The sequence below is a fragment of the Phacochoerus africanus genome, chromosome 14, assembly GCF_016906955.1.
Source record: "Phacochoerus africanus isolate WHEZ1 chromosome 14, ROS_Pafr_v1, whole genome shotgun sequence".
Taxonomy (NCBI): domain Eukaryota; kingdom Metazoa; phylum Chordata; class Mammalia; order Artiodactyla; family Suidae; genus Phacochoerus; species Phacochoerus africanus.
Window position 1 is genome coordinate 20,415,945 of NC_062557.1, and position 20,659 is coordinate 20,436,603.

The window sequence follows — 20,659 nt, forward strand, 5'->3', positions numbered from 1 at the left end:
GGATGAGGGTGGGAGGGGTGCTGGGGAATAAATCTTGTATGAGAACATCTTTAAGAGACTGATGTTGAATGGTTTCTTATCCTTGATAGGCCTTCTTTCGTTAATCTGAACTGAGATGACATGAGCATAACTGGACTCTTGGCTGGCATCTAGCCTGCAGTTCCATCATTTCTAATTCTTTCTATCATCGCCTAAACGCGTGACGATAAGTACAGGTTTCAAAGACTTAATGAAATTTTGGGTAGCAGAAGGCTTGAAAAAGCACCGTGCCCCTCAGGCTTGTTTGAGCTGCAGGAACAGCTGCTCTTTGGCCTTCGGCTGACCTCAGAAACTAGAAATACTTATTTCAGGCTTTGTCCATTTGGCCACGGTGGGCAGGAGTGGAAAGCACCTGCCAGGTGTTGTCATAAGACCGCCACAAGGAAACTTCTACAAGCTTTGTGGCTTAAGAGCTGCTCCCAACCCTCCCTTCAACCACAGCAATGTGCTGAGCGCCCCCTGTGTGCGAAGCTCGGTATCGGGCAAATAGAGGCAGCGTTACTCCTTCCAGGGTGTTCCACGGTCTTCACAACCCACTCCTGCAGGCACCTCTTGTTCTTATCTTACAGAAGTTAAGGGTAACCGACGGGAAGCCTTGGGCTGTAGGACGGGGCACGTCCTTGGATAACTGGCCCTGTGACCTTAAGCAACTCGCTTGCCAAGCGGGAGTTGATGCTGGAGGTCTCTTCCCATTTGAACACTGCCCATTTAGGGTCTCGAGTGTTCGGTGGCTGCTGGAACTGGGTCCCTAAACTTTGGGGCATGATTCCCTGCCGCCCTGGTTCGGAGTGGAGCAAGGGAGAGATTCCAAGCACGCGCCCCGCTTCCCACGATGAGACCTGGACCCCAGCGGCCAGGGCCGCGCCGGAGCGCCGGGCCGGAGCGAACTACGGTGCCCGGGAGGGGCCGCTGCGCTCCTCGCGAAGCTTTCCCTCCGCCAATCACCGCCCGAGGCCCGCCCAGCCCGTGGCCGGAAGGAGCCGTTGCCCCGAGTAATTGCAACTTCCGGCTTTCTGAGTTTGGCGGCGGGAAAAACCATGAGTAAAGGCCGGGCGGAAGCCGCGGCGGGAGGTAACGGCTTTGCCCCCTGGAAGACCTGGGAGAGGGCGGGCAGGGGTCGGTTGAGGGGCCCCCCACCCCACTGCCTCTTCTCTCTCCGTAGCCCCCGGGATCCTGCTGAAGTACCTGCAGGAGCAGAATCGGCCCTACAGCGCCCAGGACGTGTTCGGGAACCTGCAGCGGGAACACGGACTGGGCAAGGCGGTGAGGACACCCCCGCCCCACTATCAGGATTCCTCCCCTAGAACCCCACGACTCAGCCTGGGGCCCTGCCCTCTCGAGACTGCCATTCTAGCCTTGGGCTTCCTAAGGCTCGTCGGGCGCTTTCCCCATCACTGGTGACATTCACTCCCCCGACTGTTCCACCCCCTCCCCTCTGCCAGGCGGTGGTCAAAGCGCTGGAGCAGCTGGCCCAGCAAGGCAAGATCAAAGAGAAGGTGTACGGCAAGCAGAAGATATACTTTGCAGACCAGGTGAGGGAAACCGGCGCAGATTAGCACCTCGGTGAGAGCTCGGCATTAGGTGAATCAGTCCCTAGTATGAATTCTCCATGAAACTCAGCGGTCTTACACCATTAAAAGGGTCCTAGCCGGCCTTTAAGTCAAAGCGTGCACTGCCTTTGCTGTGATCCAAACTGAAGGAGGTTTCCAGACTTGAAATGTGATAGGTTACAGAAGATCCTGAATTGTTGCTATGGACATCCATTTACGCTTGGAAGTTCTAATTCCCAATCATCTAATGAGGACCACCTCTGTCAGATTATTTTCCTTCTGTCTCCACCTCCTCCTTAAACACAACATTAACTTTGAATCTCTAACCCAGATCTCCACCTGGATGCCTTTCAGTCCCTTCAGAGCCCTCATCACCAAAGTAGAATGCCTCATCTCGCTCCTAAACTGGCTCCTGTTACGTTCTTCTCCCTTAATGGAATCATTCTGCACCGGAGGCCAGAGACTGGGGAGTCTTTTTTTTTTTGCTTTTTAGGGCTGTACCTGGGGCATGTGGAAGCTCTCAGGCTAAGGGTTGAATTGGAGCTGTACCTGCTGGCCTATACCACGGTTACAGCCACACCAGATTTGAGCTGCATCTGCAACCTACATTGCAGCTCACAGTGGCAATGCCAGGTTCCTGACCCACTGAGCAAAGCCAGGGATAGAACCCACACCCTCATGGGTACTAGTTAGATTTGTTTCCGCTGTGCCACCGCGGGAACTCCTGGGGAGTCATTTTTAACTTATTTCACGTGCTGAGTCGGCCATCAAGTCCAGCTGTTTTTTCTTGAATCCATCCTTTCTAGCTGCCATCATTGCTCTAGTTCAGGTGCTCCTCATCTATTGCAGTATCCTCCTAACTGATCTGGCTTTCTCAAACACAGCTTAAACGTTACGGCCACAATGATCTATGTACATGCAAATGTAGTCATGCCATTCCCTCCCGTAAACTAATGCTCCCTAGAACAGATAAGAGACTTGGCCCCAGTCTACCTCTAGCCTCCCCTGTCCCTGTCATTTCTCCATCCATCAATTCTAGAGTATATTTTTGTTTTTTGTCTTTAGGGCTGCACCCACAGCATATGGAAGTTCCCAGTCTAGGGGCTGAATCAGAGCTATAGCTACTGGCCTATGCCATAGCCACGCCACATCCCAGCCGTGTCTGTGACCTACACCACAGCTCACAGCAACGCTGGATCCTTAACCCACTGAACAAGGCCAGGGATCAAACCCACAACCTCATGGATACTAGCCGGGTTCTTAACCCGCTGAGCCACAATGGGAACTCCAAATACTAGACTATTTATTTTTTATTTATTTATTTTGTTGTTGTTGTTGTTGTTGTAGTTGTTGTTGTTGTTGCTATTTCTTGGGCCGCTCCTGCGGCATATGGAGGTTCCCAGGCTAGGGGTCTAATCAGAGCTGTAGCCGCCGGCCTACCCAGAGCCACAGCAACGCGGGATCCTTAACCCGCTGAGCAAGGGCAGGGACCGAACCCGCAACCTCATGGTTCCTAGTCGGATTCGTTAACCACTGCGCCACGACAGGAACTCCCCCAAATACTAGACTATTTAGATGAGTTTTACTCCTGTGTCCATTGCTCTTTGTCATTCCTCTGCCCAGAGGGTTTTGTTTTTTGGGGGTTTTTGGCCATGCCCACAGCATGTGGAAATTCCTGGGTCGAGGATTGAACCCTTGCCACAGCGGTGATAATGCTGAATCCTTAACCACCTAGGAATGCTGAATCATAGCCACTGGGAAACTCCTCCCCAGAGTTTTTGGTCCTTTTTTGTTTTGGTTTGGTTTTTGTTTTTAATCTTTTAGGGCTGCACTTGCAGCACATGGAGGTACACAGGCTAGGGGTCTAATTGGAACCGTAGCCACTGGCCTACACCACAGCCACAGCAACTCGGGATCCAAGCTGCATCTGCAACCTACACCACAGCTCACAGCAACGCCAGATCCTTAACCCACTGAGTGAGGCTGGGGTTCGAACCTACCTCCTCCTGGATCCTAGTCAGGTTCACTAGCCGCTGAGCCACAACAGGAATTCCCATCCCCACCACTACACCTCCCCTCCCCCCAAGGTTTTGAATCCCTTCTTCTTGCCCAGCTCTTACTCATCCCTTCGGATTTCACTCAGGCGTTACCTCCACAAACCTTTCCTGTACGTGCTGATTGCCTTCTTTAAGTGTTTACCTCTTTTCACTCAGTCCCCCTCACAAAGCTGAAGCTCTTCTATGGCGGACCCCATTTCCCATCCCTCTGCCTTTACTGAACCCCCACAGCATTTAACATGCACCATCCAGGCTAATCTCACTGCCTCTGTGGAAGATCCCTTGCAGGACAAGTTGGCAGGTTTGCTTTCTGTAAAGGGCCAGACAGTTAATATTTTTATGCTTTGCTGGCCACATGGCTCTCTCGTCCTGGCTACACAACTGTCACAGGTACTCAAGTCTGCCACATTGTAGAGCAGAACAGCCACAGACAGTACATAAGTGAATGGGCGCGGCTGTGTCCATACATTTTTTTCAAAAGCATGTGTCTGGGAGGATTTGCCCTGCAGGCTGTAGTTTGCTGCCTCCTGCCCCAAAGGTTTACCTCAGCTGAATGTAGAGTCCAGATGGCCCAGGCTGGCATTCCCGTCCTTTCCATCCTGCTTCCTGTCGCCAACTGACAAGGCCCCTCCCAAACCCAAGCACAGTCTGTCCTATTCAGTATCCTGCACCTCAAAGCCCCACGAGGACAAGAAATAGGTTTCAACTTGCTCTTTTATAGCTTTTTGGGGGGACCAGGACTAAAGTGATTTCTCCAAAGTATCCTCCCCCACTATCTTCCCAGGCCCTTGGGAGGGTTGAGGGGTCCCAGATTCTGCAGTGTATGTGGATGTTGCCTTCCCAGAGGTGGGGTTCCATCCTGTGCCTCACACTAGCCTGTTTTTCCTTTTGTCTCTGGCAGGACCAGTTTGACATGGTCAGTGATGCTGACCTCCAAGGCCTGGATGCCAAAATCGTGGCCCTTACTGCGAAGGTGCAGAGCTTGCAGCAGAGCTGCCGCCACATGGAGGCTGGTAGGACTGGGCAGCCCCTAGGAGGGGCCCCTAGCGTCAGGGCCCAGCGGTCAGCAACTACCGGAGTGAAGCATTTGTTTTTTGTCTTTTTAGGGCTGCACCTCTGGCACATGGAAGTTCCCAGGCTAAGGGTCGAATTGGAGATACAGCTGCTGGCCTGCACCACAGCAACGCCGGATCCGAGCTGCACCTGTGACCTACGCTGCAGGCTGGATCCTTAACCCACAGAGTGAGGCCAGGGATCGGACCAGCATCCTCATGCATACTAGTTGGGTTCTTAATCTGCTGAGCCACAATGGGAACTCTGTGAAGCATTCGTTGACTGCAATGTTTCCTTGTAGCAAAGATCTCTTTGCTTGGCTGCCATAGGCATTATATTAAAATCAATGTAGTAGAAGTTCTTTTTATGGCTCAGCAAGTTAAGAAGCCAACAGTCTCTGGGAGGATGAAGGTTTGACCCCAACCTTGCTTAGCGGGTTAAGGATCTGACATTGTCGTAAGCTGCAGTGGAGGTTGCAGATGCAACTTGGATCCAGAATTGCCATGACCGTGGTGTAGGCCAGCAGCAGCAGCTCAGATTGGACCCCTAGCCTAGGAACTTACATATGCTTCAGGTGCAGCCATAAAAAGAAAAAAATAAATGTAGTAGTTCCCTGGTGGCCTAGCGGTTAAGGATTCCGGCTTGTCACAGCAGCTTGTCACTGCCGTGGCTCAGGTTCGATCTCAGGAGAGAAAAAAAAAATTGCATAACAGGAGTTCCCGTTGTGGCACAGTGGTTAACGAATCCGATTAGGAGCCATGAGGTTGTGGGTTCGGTCCCTGCCCTTGCTCAGTAGGTTGACAATACGGCGTTGCCGTGAGCTGTGGTGTAGGTTGCAGACGCAGCTCAGATCCCGCGTTGCTGTGGCTCTGGCGTGGGCCGGTGGCTACAGCTCTGATTGGACCCCTAGCCTGGGAATCTCCATATGCCGCGGGAGCGGCCCAAGAAATAGCAACAACAACAACAACAAAAAAAAAAGACAAAAAAAAAATTGCATAACAGCTCATGGCTTTTGAAGACAAATGGGCAGAACAGGTAGTTGCCTTCCCTATTGTGACTATCAGTATACAGTTCCCTTATTTCCCTTTATTCTGTTTCCTTCCTTTTTGGGGGGCCGAAGGCTGCCCCTGCAGCATATGGAGGTGCCCAGGCTAGGGGTCAAATTTGAGCTCCAGCTGCTGGCCTACACCACAGCCACAGCAACGCCAGATCCTTGACCCACTGAGTGAGGCCTGGGATCAAACCTGCATCTCCATGGATGCTAGTCAGGTTCATTACTGCTGAGCCACAACAGGAACTCCTTTGCTTCTGGCTGCAGCTGACAGTCTACTCAAACTCATACCCCCAACTATTTGCAGATGGTAGAGGGAAAAAAGTAGAATAAACTGATAATTCTCTAAGCCTTAATCTCTCCTGAGATTTGCAGACTATGGGGCCCATTCTGGACCCTGTGTGTAGAGCCCAGAGCAAGGTGGAGGCCTGGTCTCCTGTCTCAGGGCAGCAACTGACCTTCGAGAGATGTGATTTTAGAGCTGAAGGAGTTAACAAGTGCCCTGACCACACCGGAGATGCAGAAGGAGATTCAGGAGTTAAAGAAGGAATGTGCTGGCTACACCGAGAGACTGAAGAACATCAAAGCGGCCACCAACCACGTGACTCCCGAGGAGAAGGAGCAGGTGGGTTGGGAGGCAGGGTAGCGGGGAGGGCTGCTTGAGCAGATTCAAGTGAGGAGGAAGGCTGACCCCAGCGGCAGCTGTGGGGCCAAGGGGTCAGAGGGACCTGTTCCCCTGTCTAGGTGCACAGAGAGAGGCAGAGGTACTGCAAGGAGTGGAGGAAGCGGAAGAGGATGGTAAGTGGCGGGTGCTCTCCGCGGGCCCTGGACAATGGCAGCCACCGAACCGCGGCTTTGCATCCTGGGGCTGTCAGGCATGCCCAGTAGTGCCCATGAAAAGGGGTGGCTTTGTTTCTTGTCAGGCAACCGAGCTGTTTGATGCAATCCTTGAAGGCTATCCCAGGAGCAAGAAGCAGTTCTTCGTAAGTGCCGCTCTCCCTCCCCGGCTCCGGGCCTTCGTGGGGCCGGTCTCATTCTTGTCTCCCTCTGGCCCACAGGAGGAAGTGGGGATAGAGACAGATGAAGACCACAAGGTCACGCTCCCAGACCCCTGAGGGCGCCTCCAGGAACGGGGCGGAACAGGGCTCTCCTGGACTAGCCGCCTTGTCTAAGTCACCTTTTTTTGTTGTGTCCACTGCTGCCCACCCTTGGGCGTACACCGTGTGCCGGGTGGAGGGGGCGAGCCCCAAGGGGCCCGGAGAGGACGGGCACACTCATTTCATCATCCACGTTTCAACTGTTTGAATTTAACACTTAGACTTGGACAACGCTCGAGGAAAGCATTTGGCAATATTTATTGTTATATAATTTGATATAAAAATATTTCATTTCCTCTGGATAATCAAACCTCCCGGACATCAAATCTGAGGAAGGCAAAAGGGAACTCGGGGCAAGAGTAAAGAGAGGCTACTGTACACGCATTCAGGGAGCCGGGCCTCACCCAGGACTGGCCTGGGCTCTCTGCTCCGGAAGACCTGGAGAGTAGCTTCTCCAACCCCTTCCCCCACCGCAAGTCCTGGGTAACTTCTCATGCAGGTGGCACTGAGACAGCTGAGAACCAGATACACTTGACAGAAAGGCCACAAGTGGCCTTGAGGCCAGTTAGTTTTCCAAAATTATAACGTTAGCAAAATTGCATTGTTTAGAAAAATTAAAAAAAAATTTAACATGTAGTGTTCTGTCACTTGACTTCGTTGCACAGTGCTACTGCCTGTGGGGACAGAGCAGGGGGGATGGGTGGGGAGGCGGCAAAGGCAGTGGAACAGGCGGCAAGGGCAGGAACCGGGCAGCCCTGCCCTGAGCTGGCCAGAGAAAGCTCGGACCATGCCTCGGGCTGACCAGGCAGCCGTAGCCTAGGCATGAGGTGACCTTTCACCCTTCATGGCCAAACTACCACCAGAATGGCCAAACCTGGGCTAAAAGTTACTGAAGAGACCAAAACAGGCAAATGGTAGTTGCCAAGTATGAGCAGAAATCTGAGGCTTAGAAAATGAGGAGCGGCCACGAGCTCTTTGGGGTGACCAGAGCAGACCCCCCCCCCATCCTGAGGACTTCTATGGGGAGAAGGGGGAGACCAGGCAGGTTTGAGATACGGTCAACATAATAAATTAAAGCTTTCATAATAAACCCTCCCCCACTGAAGATGGGGGGGGTGGGGAGCCAAACACCAAGAAGCTGACCGTTGTGCAGTGTCACAGTCCAGTCTCACAAGCCCAGTGGCTCCACGGCCAGGTAGGAAAGTCAAGGCCTCCTGCTGGCTGTTCTGCAGGTTCCAAGAGCTGGTCAGTAAAGCTGGTTCTTCAATTGGTGCAGGACACCAATCACAATCTCCCGTAGGGTCTGGCAGGGGCAGCAAAAGGAGAGAGAGGTGATGCTCAGAGAGGGCAGACTGCTCGGTGACACCTGCCTGGGCCAGGTGCGCTTTTTATTTTTTATTGTTTTTTTTTTTGCTATTTCTTGGGCCACTCTCACGGCATATAGAGGTTCCCAGGCTAGGGGTTCAATTGGAGCTGTAGCCACTGGCCTACACCAGAGCCACAGCAACACGGGATCCGAGCAGAGTCTGCAACCTACACAACTCACGGCAACGCCAGATCCTTAACCCACTGAGTAAGGACAGGGACCGAACCCGCAACCTCATGGTTCCTAGTCGGATTCGTTAACCACTGCGCCACGACGGGAACTCCCAGGTGCGTTTTTTTTTTGGTTTTTTGTTTTTTGTCTTTTTGCCATTTCTTGGGCTGCTTCTGCAGCACATAGAGGTTCCCAGGCTAGGGGTCCAATCAGAGCTGTAGCCACCAGCCTACGCCAGAGCCACAGCAACATGGGATCCGAGCCGCACCTGCGACCTACACCACAGCTCGTGGCACTGCCGGGTCCTTAACCCACTGAGCAAGGGCAGGGACCGAACCCGCAACCTCATGGTTCCTAGTCGGATTCGTTAACCACTGCGCCACGACGGGAACTCCTACGTGCGCTTTTTAGAAACAGTTCCAAAAAAGCCCCTGGAAAGTGCTGATGACTGGTTGACTTTGCGAAGCCCCCCAAACAGGATGGACTCTGATGGAGAGATGCACTGCTATGTGATAAAGCAAATACAAAAAAAGTTAATGGTAGACTTTAGGTGGGGTGGGGGTGTGTGAGTTCATTGTAAAATTCTCTCAATGCTGCAGCAGATTTAAACTATTTCAGAATAAAAATGTTGGGAAATGCTTTCACCTGAAAGCATCTTCTCTAAAATCAGGAACAAGACAAGGGTGCCCATTCTTGCCACTTGTATTCAACATAGTTTTGGAAGTCCTAACCACAGAAATTGGAAAAGAAGAATTTCATAAGGAATCCAAACTGGACAGGAAGAAGTAAAATTGTCGCTTTTGGCAGATGTCATGATACGATACATTAGGAGACCCTAAGACCACCAGAAAACTACTAGAGCTCAGCAATGAGTTTGGTAAAGTTGCAGAACACAAAATTAAATATGGAAATCTTTTGCATTTCTATACACTATTAATAAAGAGAAATTAAGAAAACCATCCCATTTGCCATCATATCAAAAATAACAAAATACTTAAGAATACACTTACCTAAGGAGGCAAAAGATCTATATCTGAAGACTAGAAAACACTGATGAATGAGATTGGAAACAACACAAAAAATGGAAAAAAAAAACCACATTCTTGGGAGTTCCTGTTGTGACACAGCAGAAAAACAAACCTGACTAGAATCCATGAGGATGCAGGTTTGATCCCTGGCCTCACTCAATGGGTCAAGGATCCAGTGTTGCTATGAGCTGTGGTGTAGGTCACAGATGTGGCTGGGATCTGCTGTGGCTGTGGCTGTGGTGTAGGCCAGCAGCTACAGCTCTGATTCAACTCCTAGCCTGCAAACTTCCATATGCTGTGGGTGTAGCCCTAAAAAAAAAAAACCATATTCTTGGAGAAATCAAGATTGTTAAAATGATCATACTACCCAAGGCAGTCTATAGACTCAATACAATCCCTATCAAAATACCAATGGCATTTTTCACAGAACTAGAAGAATTTTAAAACTTGTATGGAAACACAAGAGACCCTGAGCAGCCAAAACAATCCTGAGAAAGATGAACAGGGAGGGAGGAATCATGCTTCCTGACATCAGACTATCCTACAAAGTTACAGTAATCAAAACAGTATGGTACTGCCCCCCCCCCCCCGATAGATACATAGATCAGTGGAACATGACAAAAGTCCAGAAACAAACCCACACAATCAAGGTCAATTAATTAACAAAGGAGATAAGAATACACAATGGAGAAAAGACAGTCTGCTCGACAAGTAGTGCTGAGAAAACTGGACATCTACATGTAAAGAATAAAATCAGAACATTCGCTACCCCCACACACAAACTCAAAAAGGATTAAAGACCTAGATGTTTGGATACTATAAAGCACCTAGAGAAAAATGGAGGCAGACCACTCTGACATAAATTGCAGCAGTATTTTTTTTTTAAATGTCTCCTGAAGTAATGGGAAGAAAAGCAAAAACAAATCAGGCCTAAATAAACTTAAAAACTTTTGTACAGGAGTTCCCGTCGTGGCGCAGTGGTTAACGAATCCGACTAGGAACCATGAGGTTGTGGGTTCGGTCCCTGCCCTTGCTCAGTGGGTTAAGGATCCGGCAGTGCCACGAGCTGTGGTGTAGGTTGCAGACGCGGCTGTGGTGTAGGTTGCAGACGCGGCTCGGATCCCGCATTGCTGTGGCTCTGGAGTAGGCCGGCGGCTACAGCTCCGATTCAACCCCTAGCCTGGGAACCTCCATATGCCTCGGGAGCGGCCCAAGAAATAGCAACAACAACAAAAAAGACAAAAAAAAACAAAAAAAAAACTTTTGTACAGAAAAGGAAACCACTGACAAGACAAAAAGACAACCTACTGAGTCAGAAATATTTGCAAATGATACAACAGATAAGGGGTGAATATCAAAAAATATATAAACAGCTCACACAACTCAATATCAAAAAACACACACAACCCAATTAAAAAATGGCTAAAACTGAATAAACATTTTTCCAAGGGAAATGCGGATGGCCAACAGGCACACAAAAAATGCTTAACATCACTGATCATCGGGGGAAATGCAAATCAAAAGCATAAAGAGATACCAACTCTGACCTGTCCAAATGGTGATCATCAAAAAGAACACAAACAACAAATGTGAGGATGCGGAGAAAAGAGAGCCCTTGTACAATGTTGGCGGGAACGTAAAGTGGTGCAGCCACTGTAGAAAACAGCATAGACATTTCTCAAAAAAAAAAAACAAACAAACCCTAATCTGAAAAGATATATGCGCCCCAATGTTCCTAGCAGCATTATTTACAATAGCCAAGATGTGGAAGCAGATCTAAAGCATCCATCAACAGACGAATGGATAAAGATGTGTTTAAAAAAAAAAAAAAGTGTGTATACGTACACACACACACACACACACACACACACACACACACGAATACTACTCAGCCACAGAAAAGAAAATTTTGTCATTTGCAACAATGTGGAAACTTGGAGGGCATTATGCTAAGTAAGGTAAGACAAGGAAAAATACTGTATGATGTCACTTCTGTGCTCCATGCAGAATCTATAAAAAATACAACTAGTGACTATAACAAAAAAGCAGACTCACAGACATAATAAACACAATATAACTCACAGAGGACAAAACCAGTGGTTGGGGACAGGCAACACAGGGGATGGAGAGTGGGAGGTACAAACTGCTGGGCATAAGATAATGTAGCCTATAAACCAGGAACAGCCAATATTTTGTAATAGCCGAAAACAAAGCATAACATTTTTTTTTTTTTTTTTGGTCTTTTTGCCTTTTCTAGGGCCACTCCCGAGGCATACGGAGGTTCCCAGGCTAGGGGGTCTAATCGGAGCTGTAGCCACCGGCCTACACCACAGCCACAGCCATGCAGGATCTGAGCCGCGTCTGCAACCTACACCACAGCTCATGGCAATGCCAGATCCTTAACCCACTGAGCAAGGGCCAGAGCCAAACCGCATCTGCGACCTACACCACAGCTCATGGCAATGCCAGATCCTTAACCCACTGAGCAAGGCCAGGGATCGAACCTGCAACCTCATGGTTCCTAGTCAGATTCGTTAACCACTGCGCTATGACGGGAACTCCCACGAAGAGTAACCTTTAAAAATCGTATTAAAAAATGTTGGGGAACAAGAAAGTGAGAATCTGAGATATAGGTCAAGCCTGAGAAAAAGCAACCAGGCCTCAAGAGCAGCAGATTCGGTACAACCATTAACACGCCCTCCATTACAATTAGAAACCCCGAGGAAAACCGCTTTAGTGGCCGAGGGTAAATATCCCCAGTCAGTTTGCCGCCAGTGATCAAGGCTTACATGCCGCCCAGGCTAGACAAAGGCCAAGCAGTAGGCTTTGCCTGAGTGAGGGCTCAGGCCCTTCTCGTCAAATGAAACCTTAACGGGAAAATCTGGGCTGTAAAGGAAGGGGGAAACAAGAACCCTGAAGGCGGTAGCCACACCCTCAAGAAACGGAAAAGCTGCTGCCCTGCCTTGCTCAACAACAAGGGCTTGGGTCACTCTGCCTGAGGGAAGAGCCCCCAAGGCCGTGACCACCGCGGCCCCTACCTGAGGCTTACAGTGCTCCTCAATCCAGCTGAAGACGCAGGCCGACAGCTCCTGGAAGCTGGCCACGGAGATGGAGGCGTTGAAGGACTGGAAGAGGGAGTCCATGATGCCTTGAAACACGTTGAACTTGACCTGGTCAGAGACCTGGTCCTCCCCCTCATGGGGGTTGTCCTGGTGTGCCTTCACTATCTGCTCATAGTTCCTGAAAGGGAGCAGGCCAGGGCTGAGCGGCGGCCGAAGCTCCCCGGCCCAGGCAGAGGGATGGCGTCACCCCGCGCCCTCCCCGGGAAGGGACTCCCACGGAGCTTGGGGATGCAATCCGCGTAGGGAGAGGCTGCTTCCAGGTCAGAAGTGGTGACCACCCTCTCCCACCTGCCCCCGCCCGCCCATTAATCTAGGGGCATTTCCAGAGTATCTGCTACATGGTGGGGTAGAGTCCTGCCTCCAAGTGGCCACCTGCGAGAGTGAGTTTTTTTTTTTTTTTTTGTGGTCTTTTCGCCTTTTCTAGGGCTGCTCCCGCGGCACATGGAGGTTCCCAGGCTAAGGGTCGAATCGGAGCTGTAGCTGCCAGCCTACACCAGAGCCACAGCAACGTGGGATCCAAGCCGTATCTTTGACCTACACCACAGCTCACAGCAACACTGGATCCTTAACCCACTGAGCAAGGCTAGGGATCGAACCCGAAACCTCATGGTTCCTAGTTGGATTCGTTAACCACTGAGCCATGACGGGAACTCCGGGAGTGAGCATATTATCTGAGGCGGCTTCTGAACTGAGGTCGGCCTCAGAGTCCTCTCAGAGGCCCTGGTCCCCCCCCACCCCCGGGGCACACGCCCCTTACACTTTCATGATCTTTAGGGCCATGACGTCCTTGCGCAGCGTGGACACCTCCTCCTCCTGCTTTTTCTTCTCTTTGTGCAAAAACTGGATGTAGTCAATGGCTGGGGAGGAGGTGGGACGAGGAGGTGGGTACAGAGGAAGCCGCAACCAGAAGGACAAGGCTGACTCTGTTTCCCCTCCCCTCAGACCCTGCTCCTCTCATTACAACCGCCCGGCCAAAGCCAGGCCGCTCACAGCCCCCTCGACCCCAAGGCCTCCTGTGCTCCCCAGTCATACTCTTCTGCAGAACGATGGCCTTGCTGAGCTTCTGGGAGCCAATGGAGAAGTCCTGCTGCTGGCAGGTGGGGACGATGGTCTGCAGGTCGTCATAGCCTCTCTGTGGGGAGAGCAGGGGAAACGGGGGTTCCTTCACTGAGGGGTTAAGGCAAATGGGCACAAAGCTTTTCTTCCTCGATGCCAAGTTCCACGTTCACGCACTCAAAGGGGAGGGGAGGAGAGAGAAGTTTGTGTCCAAGGCCCGGTCTAGGGGCCCGGAAGCCTGCCTGGGACTGCCTGTCGGGGTCCGGGCAGAGTGGATCTGAAGAGCACAGGCCTCCCCCATCACCTTGATGGCATCCCTCCTCTTCTGCTCCGCCTGAGTGTGCGCGCGCCGCCGCCGGTCCTTGTAGGACTCCTTGTAGGATTCCTGGTGGTAATCGCTGTCCTCGTCATCTACACTCAGAGTTGGGGGCAGGAAGAGGTCATTCTGGGGCCTAGTGGAGCTCAGTTAGCCCACTTTTTCCCAGCTGGGAAGAAGAACCTGGTGCCCAGAGAAGGAAGAGGGATAGAAGAACCCGATATCCTAGATGAGGGGAAAGACGGTGAGACTCGGCCCCTACCGCTAGGGCTCCAGCGCCCCCATGTGGATGGCTGGAGCTGCCCTATCTAGGAAAGATACTCAAACGAGGCGCAGCTGGTTCTCCACGGTGGGGATGTTGCTGCCTACCTGTGTTGGGGACAGAAGAGGCACTGGTGGAACCGATGCTATTAGCTCTGGACACTACACTCCCCTTGCGAGTGCTTTCTACAAAAATCCCTGGAAAAAGAGAGGCCCCGATCACTAAGGAGTAGGGTGGAGAGGAGGGGCATTGCCAGGCCCTCAGACACCCGGTGGGCACAATGGCTTCCTAGGCTTTAAACGCTGACCTCTCCCCTTCAACCCCAAGGCCAGCCATACCGGGCCATCCACTTCCTGAAGTGCCATGCTGCGATGCTTCCATTCCTAGTGTCTACACTGCTCCACAGGCCTGCAATGATACCTCCTGGCTCCCCAAGTGGCATCGGGGCGTGATGATGGTGAGTGACCAGCTGTCACTACTTCCATCACCTCCCTGCTCTAGGGCTGAGGGAACGAGGTGTCACCCTCGGATGCTTCCTGCCCCCGTCCTCCAGCTCCTCCCTCAATGCACAGACCCAGCTCAGGGACAGTGGACTGCGCTCAGGTGTGGCTGGTAAGGCCACGAGAATCTATAGGGCTTAAGGGGGAGTGTCCTCAGAGCTGAAGACGGGGGCGCGGGGGGGAGGGGGAGGCACTCACCGGGGTCGAGGCTGTTGTCGCTGTAGGCATACTCCACCTGCGGCAGCAAGGGAGAAACCCGTCGGACTTCTGCCCCTGCGTCTGTGTACACGCCCGCACACACCTGGGGTGCGCGGGCAGCTGCAGGGTTCCCCCAGAGCCAAGAGCGGCTAGGCCGCGGGAGCACCACCCCTCGGCAGGACGCCGTCTGCTCACTCCACGCCCCCAGCCCTCCAGCCCCGTGCCCTCACACCCGCGCGCACACGCCTCAGGAGTCTTCCCACCTTGGCACACGCGGGGTGCGAGCTGTCTTCTCTGCAGCCCCGGGGCCCGGAGAGCGGGGGGAGCGCTAGGGACTGCAGGGAGTCCCCTCGTCTTCCGGACCCCCTACGTGCCCGAGCCCGCCCCGCCCTCCCCTCGCCGGCGTGCGCGCCCGCGGGGCTTGCCTTGACCCAGGGGTCCTCGGGAGAGGCGCCCGGCTCCGTCATCTCCGACCCACCGAACCGGAAACCTGCCCGCGGGGCGGGCCCCCGGCCGCGGGGAAGAGGCGAGGCGCACCGCGTGACTCTAGTCGGCCAACCCGCGGCCCGGAGGCGAGGGCGGGGCGGGGTCACCGCGCGTGCGCGGCCGGGAACCAACCCCTCCCGCCGGGCTGCGGAGGGATGGGCCCCAGGCTGGCGCCGGGGTCCGACACGGGGTCCGACACCGGCTCCTTGGGGCCGCGCTCCCTGCCCTCCCTCAGGCTAGCGTCCTAGCCGCCGCGACGTGAAGCACACTCGGTGATACGAGGTCCCTTAGACGTCTTGCCGTAGTGTCGCAGATAGTTGCGTGCGTGCGCACTGCCCGGCCCAGCCGGCAGTCCCCGACGGCAAGCGCTCTGGAGAGGGCCCCGCCTGGCTTGTTTTTTTTGTTTTTCCTATTTTTTTTTAGAGCCGCACCGGCGGCGTATGGAGGTTCTCTGTGGAGGGGCCTAATAGGAGCTACAGCTGCCGGCCTACACCACAGCCACGCGGGATCTGGGCCGCATCTGCGACCTACACTACCAGTCTCAGCAACGCATTGGCCAGGGATAGAACCCAAAACCTCATGGTTCCTAGTTGGATTCGTTTCCACTGCTCCAGGAAAGGAACTCCCCCTGTGGCTTGTTGAAGGAAGCTTCTCCAACGCCCAGTCTGGCTCTTTCAAAGAGCCTATTAGCCAGGTTATGCTACTTCCTAAGACATGGAAACTGAGGTACCTAGAAAGTCCAGACTCATCCAAAAGTACACAGCCAGTCAGAGAAAGTGCCAGAGCTGGCCTCAGACTGGCTGCTCTTAACCACCGTACTCCCGGTTCCAGCTCAGGCGTGGGGCTCAAGGGTCACAAAGCTACCCAGAGACACTGGAGCAGGAAGCAGACACCTCACAGCACCTGGTAACATTCACCTTTAATTCTGTTACAAGTCTCAGTGTTGGTCTTGGCCCTGGCCTGCCATGGGTACCCAGACCTTTGGGCAAGCGTGGGAATGCAGTGCCGAGGGCCAGCTCCCCCCATGAGCGGCACTCTCAGTGTTGGCCAAACACCAGCAAGCTGGCTAGGCTTCTTCAGTCGAGCAGGCCCATTTCTGCCCCACCCAGCTTAGCTGAGAGCCTTCTAGGCCCAAACTAGGGTGAGCTTCAAGGTCCTGACTCCTCCTCACTGCTGGATCTCCTCTAGTCATCCCTGGATCTCCTCTGGCCCGTCAGTCATGGGTCTGACGGAGCCTCAGAGATGCGCTTCTGCAGGAGGGCCCAGGCTTTCTCCACCTTTGGACAGGCCAGAATGTTCGAAAGAAAAGAGAATAGGATCAGAGAGGCATCCACCAGAAGCTCCTTCCCTACAACCCAGCCCTTCCTTGGGCACCAACCTGGCGCTGGGTGACATGTGGCTCCCACAAGGTACTGAGCACCACATGGCTCTGGTCCACAAGCTGCTGCCCACTCATCTGGCTCTGCAGCCGGCTTTGAGCTGCAGCCTCGCTCAGGCCATCCCTCTCCACGATGCGTCGTACAGCCTGGGCAGACGATGCATTTGTCAGCCCCTGGCTCAGAGCAGGATGCGGTCTACGATGGGGTTGGCACTGGGGTGGGGTCCAGATACCTCAGTCTCGGGGATGACAACAGTCCACACCTCGTGCACCATGTTCTGCCAGCCGGCTTCAAGCAGCACGGCAGCATCGATCACGCACACACGCTTTCCTGTGGGGAGAAAGCCAGCAGCACCCTGCCACTTGCTCCCAGTCAGAGAACCAAGGAAACGCAGTCCCAGGGAAAGCGGGTGGTCTGATTTGGGGTGGGGGCAGCTCCTAGGGGAGAGTCTGCTTAGCTGTTCCCCGGGCTCCTCCCACCGCCCTGCCCACTCACCCTCGGCCACAGCCTGATCCATCTCCTCTCTGGCCAGCTTTGCGATAACTGGCCACACAATGTCCGTGAGTATCTTCAGCTGCTTCTGAGGAAGGGAATGGAAGGGGTGGGCCGAGTTTTACCTTCCCTTGGAGATGGAGCCGCCCCAGGGCGGAGGTGCGGGGGAACACACGAGTGGAAACTGGCCTTCTGGGCCAGACCAGAGAGGTCCGCTGGGTCCCGAGCTCTGAGTCTAGTGGTGGCCGCAGAGCCCTTGGAGAGGTGGGTGTTTACCTTGTTCCCAAACACCCGGCTGCCTAGGACCTTCCTGTTGATGGTGCCGTCTTTATGGAGAATATCTGGGCAACAGAGACAGACGCCTGGGCAAGGAGGCCAGGCCATCTGCTCACTTTAGGCAGCCTCCAGTGCGCCCCTTTATTACCTGTTCCAAAGGCTTCCACAACTGGCTGGTAGGCAGGGCCGCCCGGGGCATAGGCCCGGTGGCCCAGCTGGTCACTGTCGACGACATACGCCCCCAGGCCCTTCAGCCGCTGAGCTATTGAGCTCTTTCCGGAGCCACTGATGCCTGTCAGCCCGATCACGTAGCAACCTGGGGGGAGCTCTGGCCTCTTCTAGGAGCAGAGAAGAGGGAACCCCACAGTGACTAGGGTCCCTAGACTCAGGATTGAACCCTTGGGTCTCTCCTCTCCAGCGGGCGTAGGAAGGGCAGCCTTACATGTGGAGGCCGGAGCAGGTTTCCCAGCATTTGTTGGCGGAAGCTGGAGGAGCTGACTTTGTCCTCTTCATTTTCCTTGGGGTTTAGGTCCTTCAGCAGCTGGATCTGGTACAAGGTGAGCTCCTCTAGGCCCTGAGGTAAAGGAAGAGGAGGAGAGGGAAGAAGGGGTGAGAGGAAGAAGGGCAAATCTCTGGCCTAATTCTCCCCCCTCCCCGCCCGAGGCCCAGCTTGCCTCAGAGTGCAGGCTGGGAGCCCGTTCCTCGTGCCTCTTCCCACCACCTCGAGCCCTCTCTTCCCTCCTCTGGGGTCACGGTACTTCCAGCAGCCCCCAGGGGCCTTCCCCGTCCCCATCCACGCCCTCTGCCAGACTCCCTCAGGGGTTACATTCTCAAGGCGGAAGCGGTTGACGGCCATCCCCCCACGATAGGTCTCCTCGCTGACCACCAGGAACTCCAGAGAGGGGTCAGAGCCAGCGGGCCCATAGGGGTCCAGCAGGGGGATGAGATCAAAACTCAAGGAGGGCTTGATGTCCACCAGGAACTCACTCAGATGTTCCACGCGTTCTGTGTAGGGTTGGAGCAGCTCAGGGAGCAACTTGCCTGGGGAAGGAGCCCAGAACAGTGAGATCTTTTTAGCGGGGAGGAAGAGTGGGGGGCTAGTTTTGGAAAGTTTCCCTAAGCATCCTATCTCCAGAGGGCAGGTGGAGGCAGGGAGAAGGGGCTGAGCTGGGAAGTGGCCTGTGACAGAAGAGTTATGAGGAGGCAGCAGGCAAGCACGTTAGTGTTGCAAGGGTTGGCGTGTGTGCAGAGAACTAGCAGTGCCAGGAGGCATCAGAGTCAGATGGAGAATTCCATGCCATCTGAGCCATGCCATCCACCATGGTCCTCTTACTGTATCTGGCGCTGCGACCTACAACCTATTCATCCACCTAGGTTCAGAGTCTCAAATTTTAGGATCCATCACCTGGAGAACTTGTTTAAAAGTGCAGATTCTGGAGTTCCCATCGTGGCACAGTGGTTAACAAATCTGAGTAGGAACCATGAGGTTGCAGATTCGATCCCTGGCCTTGCTCAGTGGGTTAAGGATCCGGCGTTGCCATGAGCTGCGGTGTAGGTCGCAGACGCCGCTTGAATCCCGAGTTGCTGTGGCTCTGGCGGAGGCTGGCAGCTACAGCTCTGATTAGACCCCTAGCCTGGGAATCTCCATATGCTGCGGGTGCAGCCCTAGAGAAGACAAAAAAAAAAAAAGTGCAGATTCCTTGGCTCCACATTTGGGGGAATCCTGATTGGTGACTAGACCACACACCTAGAAAGCTGCATTTATTCATTTAACAAAATGTCCTCAGCATGAACTGAGCGCCACGCACGGTTACATGTGCGAAGGGGCAGGAAGTACTGGACCGCCCTACTTTTCCTCAGTCTTGGCCCAGGGTTGGGGGTGGGGTGGGGGTAAAACTGCCCTAATCCAGGGTCTCTCTCACTCACTCTTCAACAGGTCTTTGTCTGCCACTCCCACCACAAGCTGCTCCTGGGCTAGGATGCATGCCACACTGAGCAACACTTTGTGGGCATTGTGTAGGCGGTCAAAGGTGCCACCCACAGCCCCTCGCTGGTGGCCACGCACTGGTTGCTTTGCAGACCTGGCCACGGGGGAGGCCGGCCTGATGGTGGAGGGTAAAGGGACGTCTAGGGGCTGCACAGGCAGCATTCCGGGCCCATAATCGGGGTATAGCAGCACCGAAGACAGCTGCGGACAACAGCTGTAACAGCTGGTGGCATAACGCTCTAGCTGTTGCTTGACCGGGTTGTACTGGCTTCCATCCAGGGTCTGGAAGTCAGTCAGCACTACTTCCGGTGGGTGGGCCAGGTTCTGGACCGAGCTAGGCAGGGGAGGGACAAAGCTCTTGGTTCGGATATTGGTCAGCAAAATTCTGACGTCCAGGTGCCTGTGGAGATCGGCGCCAGCATAGAGGTGCGTGATGAAATCGATAACTTCAAACGTGGCCTGCACGGGGCTAGACTGGGGCTGAGCCGGGCCCCCCAGGTTCATGCCGGGCTGCAGGTGTACATAGAGCGTGTGATTCACAAGCCGGGCCGCCGAGGTCAGGATGGGGGCCAGGCGAGGGACCACGGAGGCCAGCGGCGTTGTCAGCACCAGGAGGCCCGATCGGAATACAGCCATGATGGCCCGGCCTGTGGACGGTCAAGGAGACAAGGCGAGGGTGACTGAGAGCTATGTGGCTGAGGCCGAAGACAACTGGGGGACCTGGACCTAAGAGGAGGGACGTGGACCTAAGAGAGGGGACTTGGACCAGGGACAGGGATCTCAGGGCGGACTGAGAGAGACCCGGGGGAGGGGACAGGGCCCAGGAAACGGCGCCTCGGGGCTACGCTCTAATCTCGGTTTATCAACTCGGAGCAGTGAATTCGCAGAATTGAATCGAAAACTTGGGAGGAGTGAAATAGGCAGGAGCTCCTAAGTCATTAGGCTGGGGATTCAGAAATCCTGGGCGCTCTTGATAAACGGCACCAATATCTTCAAGGAATCGGAGGAGGGGACTAGAGGGGGCCGCTGAGGTTCGGGTCGGTCCCCTACTTACTGAGACCTCCGGTCTTTGGTTCCGCGTGCACCACCGCGGAGTCTTCCCCCGCCGCGACCCGTTAACACTAGTTCCGGCGCTGCGACTCCGAGCTACGGAACCTGGAAAAGGCCAAGAAT

General features: G+C 53.9%; 3 protein-coding genes across 8 annotated transcripts; 1 reads left to right on the forward strand and 2 right to left on the reverse strand.

The window, feature by feature from the left end:
* The first annotated feature begins 47 nt into the window (after positions 1-47).
* On the forward strand, positions 48-7,483 carry PSMC3IP (PSMC3 interacting protein). 2 transcript variants are annotated; one of them, XM_047758912.1, is made up of 8 exons: positions 48-1,110; positions 1,202-1,302; positions 1,482-1,571; positions 4,548-4,659; positions 6,230-6,375; positions 6,495-6,548; positions 6,674-6,733; positions 6,809-7,483. In XM_047758912.1, exons 1-8 carry the CDS (start codon positions 1,077-1,079, stop codon positions 6,863-6,865), a joined length of 654 nt encoding a protein of 217 aa, XP_047614868.1. In that variant the 5' UTR covers positions 48-1,076; the 3' UTR covers positions 6,866-7,483. The 2 variants fall into 2 exon arrangements, with proteins under 2 accessions (XP_047614868.1, XP_047614867.1); XM_047758911.1 differs by having other exon boundaries at positions 6,674-7,483.
* MLX (MAX dimerization protein MLX) lies at positions 7,082-15,407 on the reverse strand. Of its 3 annotated transcripts, none has more exons than XM_047758908.1 (8): positions 15,130-15,407; positions 14,867-14,903; positions 14,276-14,365; positions 13,895-14,001; positions 13,567-13,666; positions 13,292-13,391; positions 12,451-12,652; positions 7,082-8,150 (listed from the first exon to the last, which is right to left on the reverse strand). In XM_047758908.1, the coding sequence occupies exons 1-8, from the start codon at positions 15,331-15,333 to the stop codon at positions 8,094-8,096; spliced, it is 897 nt and encodes a 298-aa protein (XP_047614864.1). In that variant the 5' UTR covers positions 15,334-15,407; the 3' UTR covers positions 7,082-8,093. The 3 variants fall into 3 exon arrangements, with proteins under 3 accessions (XP_047614864.1, XP_047614865.1, XP_047614866.1); XM_047758909.1 differs by having other exon boundaries at positions 15,292-15,406; XM_047758910.1 differs by lacking the exon at positions 14,276-14,365 and having other exon boundaries at positions 15,292-15,407.
* An 847-nt stretch (positions 15,408-16,254) lies between these two features.
* Positions 16,255-20,659, reverse strand: COASY (Coenzyme A synthase). 3 transcript variants are annotated; one of them, XM_047757789.1, is made up of 10 exons: positions 20,541-20,655; positions 19,426-20,133; positions 18,326-18,540; positions 17,942-18,073; positions 17,648-17,837; positions 17,500-17,564; positions 17,227-17,311; positions 16,964-17,061; positions 16,731-16,877; positions 16,255-16,629 (listed from the first exon to the last, which is right to left on the reverse strand). In XM_047757789.1, exons 2-10 carry the CDS (start codon positions 20,120-20,122, stop codon positions 16,570-16,572), a joined length of 1,689 nt encoding a protein of 562 aa, XP_047613745.1. In that variant the 5' UTR covers positions 20,123-20,133; positions 20,541-20,655; the 3' UTR covers positions 16,255-16,569. The 3 variants fall into 3 exon arrangements, with proteins under 3 accessions (XP_047613745.1, XP_047613744.1, XP_047613743.1); XM_047757788.1 differs by having other exon boundaries at positions 16,964-17,311; positions 17,648-17,834; positions 20,541-20,659; XM_047757787.1 differs by having other exon boundaries at positions 16,964-17,311; positions 20,541-20,657.